General features: G+C 43.0%; 1 protein-coding gene across 1 annotated transcript in view; it reads right to left on the reverse strand.

Annotated features, from left to right (window-relative positions):
- LOC146197361 (bleomycin hydrolase) overlaps positions 1-5,750 on the reverse strand; it is a 28,446-nt gene extending 22,696 nt beyond the window's left edge. The window contains exons 1-2 of the mRNA XM_084599172.1: positions 5,491-5,750; positions 3,151-3,302 (exon numbers count right to left, since the gene is read on the reverse strand). Coding sequence (XP_084455298.1) covers positions 3,151-3,302; positions 5,491-5,503 — 165 coding nt within the window. The 5' untranslated portion in view covers positions 5,504-5,750. The remainder of the gene's footprint in view (positions 1-3,150; positions 3,303-5,490) is intronic.
- Between the last annotated feature and the right edge of the window lie 250 nt (positions 5,751-6,000).

A 6,000-nucleotide genomic window follows, 5' to 3' on the forward strand; every position in this document is an offset into this window, starting at 1 on the left:
GCATTAGGCTACCATGGCAGCTGAAAAGCTTCGAATTGTTCACAGCCGGGTCACATTTTCACGTGACAAACAACTGGATCCGAATGCAACATCACGGTAATGCGAGCTCTCCAATCGAGTGACCTTGAACCACCGTCACTATAAGTTTTTCGGGGTACACTCCAGGATACATCCTTGCCGAGCAAGCGCTAAGTGCTGACATGGTCACACTAGACATGACAGTTATACTAATTTGTGTTGCCAAATTGTGTGAAGCGGAGCTCTTATATCCTTAAAATAAAAGGCTTCTACCACGCCGACGCCTCCCTCAAAGCGCAGCCAGGCGCAGCTCTCCGCGCGCGGCTGTCCCCGAACGGTGGCGCCGCGGTGGTGGCGACTGGAAGTAGGCGCCTCCCGCCGGTTTCGGGCGATGTAGCAGGCCGCACCTAGTGTGCTTCCATCGAGCGGCCTTGGCTGTGGGATGTCAGCACATTGAACGGCCCCTACCAGCCTTAGGTAAAAAAGAAAAGAAAACAATAAGAAACATTACATTCCTGCAGTTGTCAGGAAACACATCAGGAATGTGAACCTCCTAATTTTTTTTTGTTGTTGTTGGGACTAAAGAGTTAGCGATCCGCATCAGCTGATTTCCCCTCTCTTCATGCCAAGCCTTCTTTAATTCTATTTCTTTAAGCTGTCCGGGCAATAAGCCTTCGCAAATGAAATGTCCCTTTCTCCAGAATTTTTAAAGGGAGACCATCTTACAAGGCCAGCATGTCTAACAGACAACCGTAACAGTAAGGTCTATGCAGTGGGCTTTTTTATTTTCAAGTCTATACCAGGTCTGGGGTCACTAAACAAAGCTCTTATGGTTGAAATTATTCAATTCCTCACCACTAGGCAAACTGTCAGACCCCTGCTGCTGCTTTGGACAAACCCTATGTGTGATACTGTACTGCGCAAACAATAGATTCAGTATAGCATTAGCATAATAGCGAACCTAAGGAAAATTACATTAGCATGCCCCAGGCAACTTGCTTCCAAAGTGATTTAGCATACGGCTCCAAAAAGAAATGCGATCAACTTTGCACAGTGGCAAAAGACCCTTTTTTAAATTATTGCCACTGCCACTAATTAGCAAATATATCATTTATTAGACTTTTGCATCCAGTTAATACAGTGACACTTATTTCTGCAGTACCCTGCCAGGGTGGCACAATGGTTGCGGCGCTCGACTACTGTTCCCAAGGACGCGGGATTAAATCCCGACCTCGGCGGCCGCTTTTCGATGGAGGCGAAAGGCAAGGCGCCCATGTGCTGTGCGATATCAGTGCACGTTAAAGAAACCCAGGTAGTCGAAATTTCCGGAGTCCTCCACTATGGCTTCTCTCATAGCCTGAGTCGCTTTGGGACGTTAAACCCCACAAAACCAAACCAACCTTATTTCTGCAGCAAAATTTTCCAGCAGTGACTTGGCAATTAAAATTATGTGAAACAAAAATGGCACCATTGATTTAAAGAATGCTAAATTTCATTCGTGATAAAGAAAACTTTCAATCATATTACATGAAGTGTAATGCACAAGATACTTTTGCAGCTTTAACTATTTTTGTTAAGACAATGAGAGGCCCTATTAGTCCTCAGTATGCTAGAATAGAGAGTGCACCTCGAAAAGTGAATTGAATTATGGCTTGCACTTAGTTGTCGAAGCAAGGTCAGTCACAGAGAAAGGCAACATACCAGTCGCAAAACTTCAACTCAGTGGTTACTGGCAAAAAATCCAACCAGAAATGCAATGAGTGATTATGCAGCTGAAGAGGGCGGCTCTCACTAGGAGAGGTGCCATCACGTTCTCCTGCTAATTGTGAAAAAAGTAATAGCAATTTTTCAAAAGTGTGTGCGTGTATGCTAATGCTATTTCCCCATCAGCTATCTGTGCATGCACACTCTGGACCAGTTAAAGTTATGATCATGGCTGTAGTGCATGAACACACACACACACACACACACACACACACACACACACACACACACACACACGCGTGCGCACACGCACACACGCACGCACACACACACACAGAGAGAGAGAGAGAGAGAGAGACAGAGTAGAGCTCACTTATAATGAACTTGACAGTCATACATACTGCATTCATTGCATGTAAAGTTGTACAAGTTGTAGGTAACTGATTATTTGTAATTCAATTTTTGTGTAACTTTAATAAACTGATTACTTTTTCAAACAGTAATGTTCTGAGTAATTCAATTATTTTTTCTGTAACTGATTACTGGTAATCAATTACTTCCCTGTAAAAAAAAAGCACAGGGGCGAAGCGTCTGCAACAATGTGATTGCACCAAACAGTTTGGCCTCACGACAGTGCGCATGGCTGCCTGTCGTCAGGAGAGCTCCACTAGCCTTTGGCCGAAGGAAGACAACCGGCCTTGACATGGTTTCATACCAGAAGCCACGCCTGATTTTCAATCAAAACATCTACAGATTAGTTTCTCAGCTTTTCAATGGCCTTGTCAACTGTGCCTTTTCACAGCTCCAAAATGAAGCCTGGCATTTCACAGAAAACATGGAAACTGGCATCAAATCATTGTGCAACTACGAGCAGATGTGCAAGGTGCTCGTATGGTAAAACACTTCCCTACCATTGCCCTACTATCTACCACTTACATTAAGAGTGTTCAATGTAGAGGTTGACGTCCTCACGAGGAAACATTGCAAAATCGACATTTTCTACAAACAACTCCTGTTGAAAACTATAACAATGCCAGAAAAGCAAGCCGCATTGGTTTATTGCAGTTGTAGCAAGTTTGTGTCAAGGCAACAATTTAAAAAAATAATGATAATCGATTGCTTCCCTTCTGGTTAGATCTAGACAAGAGTGGAGTTTAGTTCTTTAAAAAGTTTGTTTATGCCTATTTGTTCAAAGCAGACCCTATTAATCTGCTTTCCAAGTTGTCTAGCGCGGTCACGTGCTCCTCACCGATGAGCTTGCCCTGGTCATCTTGGACAAGCCAGGGTGGTACGTGATAACCACAACCAATGATGTCGCAGCCAAGATTGTTGCCCATCCCAATGTTTTGCGACAGAGCAGGCTCAAAGGATAATGCAGTTCGCTTTAGACAAGCAGCTAACAGACAAGCAAGCATAACAATAACTTGCCTTATGCGACACAACATGGTTCAAGTGAGCTGATGTACGCTTCTGACAGAGGTCCTTGAGGTCAATTTTTGTGCACACATTTTGTGCAAGCCGGTTCTTGGGGTCCTTCTCGAATTCCTTCTGGAACTTCTCGAGCGTCTCCCTACGCAAAACTGGACAACCAAGGAGCACCCTTTAGGCTTTCTCGTAGTGTGCAATCAAGGCAGCATAGTGGCAAGAACAATGAAATCACATTCCATCAACAGTCCTTCAGAAGCTGCAAGCCACAGTGACGGCACTCACACCCCAGTGCTCTATAAAATGGAGGTGACTAATGCATTGATTTTTGTAACAAAAAGCCTACATATTAGCACACCCAAGGATGTCACAGCATTAAAGAATGACTAGAATTTGCAATTGGACAAGTCTGTGTTAGGTAGAGTTACGTCGCACTTCCACATGCATTCACATGGTGAGCTGCTGAATGTAACAATTAAGTGCTGCAAGTGATTTTAAGCACGACACGTAAACAAAACTTTACGAAGTAACATAAGCAGAAGCAGACTAATTTTTAAGAGGACACTGAGGACAAATCTAGCCAATTACTGTTAGCAACAAAAAATTAATTCTCTGGCTCTTTCCGGGAATGTTTACATCTGTTCAGTAGCAAAAGCACTGGTTTTCAAAAAAATAAATTTGGCTTAGATATCTTCAAAACTCATGATGGCCCTACCGAGAAGAATTAGTTACTATCATTCCATTGCAAATAGAGCTGTAGTCTCGGAGATGCGAGAAAAAAAAAAAAAAAAACAAGTGCCGACGCATGCATTTTGTTTGCGAACTGCACAGGTGGTTGCAAAAGCACCTTATAGCTTTTGGTCTTTTTTAGCTTGCAAAAGCTCCATTTTTGACGAGATTGCTTCTAATACGTCTAAAAAGTAGTACGCTATCAATACAGGACAGTTTCAGTTTGTCCTCAATGTCCCTTTAAACTCTGTCAGTCAAACCGTGCCTGTAGTACACAAAGCTTTATGCAAACCTACTGGTCAAGTTGAATTTCTGCTATGCATAAGCTGTTTTGCAGACATAAATCATCTAATCCCGTTCATGTAATTCAAACTCGTCAGACACCTAAGGTGGCATCTCTCACAGCCTGAGTCGCTTTATGTTAAACATCATAAACCGAACTAAAGTAACTCAGCATTCGAGTTAACAACGTAACATTGAAAAGGCTTCCCTATATTTCAAGGTCAACACAGTTAAAGCAAAACTTCAATCTCTAAGGTTAGCATCATCAAGAGTAGACTCTTTACTTATGAACAGCTTTGTTCTAATGGTCATAAAATAACCCCTCTTGCCTCGCTATTCTAGCAACCGGGTACCTTTATATAAGCAAGAGCTTTCTTATTGCCGATTAGCCACCAGAAGCAAGTTCCTGAAAACCAGCAGACACAGGCCCCCGATCAGTATCAGGTTAATGGTCATATAATCATGGTACAAGTGCGTATACCTTCACTGGACGGCATTAAGTCATACGAATCTTTGGCACGGTCCAAGGTATGAGTTGCACAGTCTTCAAAATATAAAAATAGAACAGACACTTGCAAGCCACAAACACAAAAGCAAGGCATTAAAAGTATCGCAGCCAGTGGACAAATAAAGGCACTGCAACTAAACTCTCGAGAACATCTCGTGAACTATATATTTTCTTTCACTTTGACCTGCAGCAAAGTTAGCCCAGTATCATGACTGCAGCTCTAGCGGGCTTGTTAACTGTGCACCGCTCATTATGCGACAGTTTTCTACCATAATCTACCTTTAAAAAAGTTACAGCATTATCACTGAATCTAGATGAACAGGCGTGTGTAACTGTAAAATGAGAGCATAGAATCATTTAGGCCAAGGTGCCACTTGGCGGAAACTGACTAAAGAAAAATGTTTTCTACAGCTGAAGCTCTTGTATTTTCTGTCGTTCTTGTGGTGCCACAGCTGCATGGATACGCAAGAGAGAAGAATGAAAAAAAATGCTGGTCGGTTTTAAACATAAGGCCACAGGAAGTGCTACAAGGCGGCACGGCTCGGCATCCACAAAGAGCAAGACAAAGTTGTAGGCCTTTGTACTGCACAGAGCACCAAAACCAAGAAGTCTACTTCTCGAAAAATAAGGGTTTCACAGGCATGTAAATCCCATTCCTAGCACACGTATCAAAAGCGGTTAGCTGACCGCTCTGCGAGGCAGGCAAATGTAAGACATAATATGAATAGGAATGCACAACCACAGATGCAAGACGCATGTAGGAAAAAGAAATTCAGCAAAATACTGCAGAATTCACGCGCACAACATACGAATCGCTACTTTACCTAATGCCATCATGAAAGAGCACTCCGATATGAGAAGTGGAGGCTTCTTTTAGGCCGCCAAGCGTCGGTTTTTGTCCAGGGGGTGTGGACGGAGGGCTGCACCTACACACTACACTGCAGAGGTTAAAAAAGAACGAAATGTGCACAACAGCCGGTACAACCCGCGTGACGATAACGTCAGATTAGTGACAGTGCACAGACGGCAGGTTCCCACAGCGCTCTCTATGCGTATGCGCGTATGGGGGAGAAAAAAAAAAAAAAAAGATCTCTACAGTCTACACAGCGTTTGCAGCACTAGATATGCTACGATGCTACCATGCTACTACGGACACTACGGACTCTGCTAAGGCGTCTGGAGGTTCAAGAAGTGAAAGTGTGAAAGTGACTGCCTACAGGAACAACAGTGACTAAAAAAAAAAAATCATTTAAAAAATAGCGACAACGTAACTAAAACCAAAAACCACAAATAATGCTGGTGATGTGATGATGGTTTAACGAGTTTAACTTCAA

This window comes from Amblyomma maculatum, chromosome 3, assembly GCF_055883805.1.
Source record: "Amblyomma maculatum isolate TAMU_Amacu chromosome 3, ASM5588380v1, whole genome shotgun sequence".
In the NCBI taxonomy this organism is placed as follows: domain Eukaryota; kingdom Metazoa; phylum Arthropoda; class Arachnida; order Ixodida; family Ixodidae; genus Amblyomma; species Amblyomma maculatum.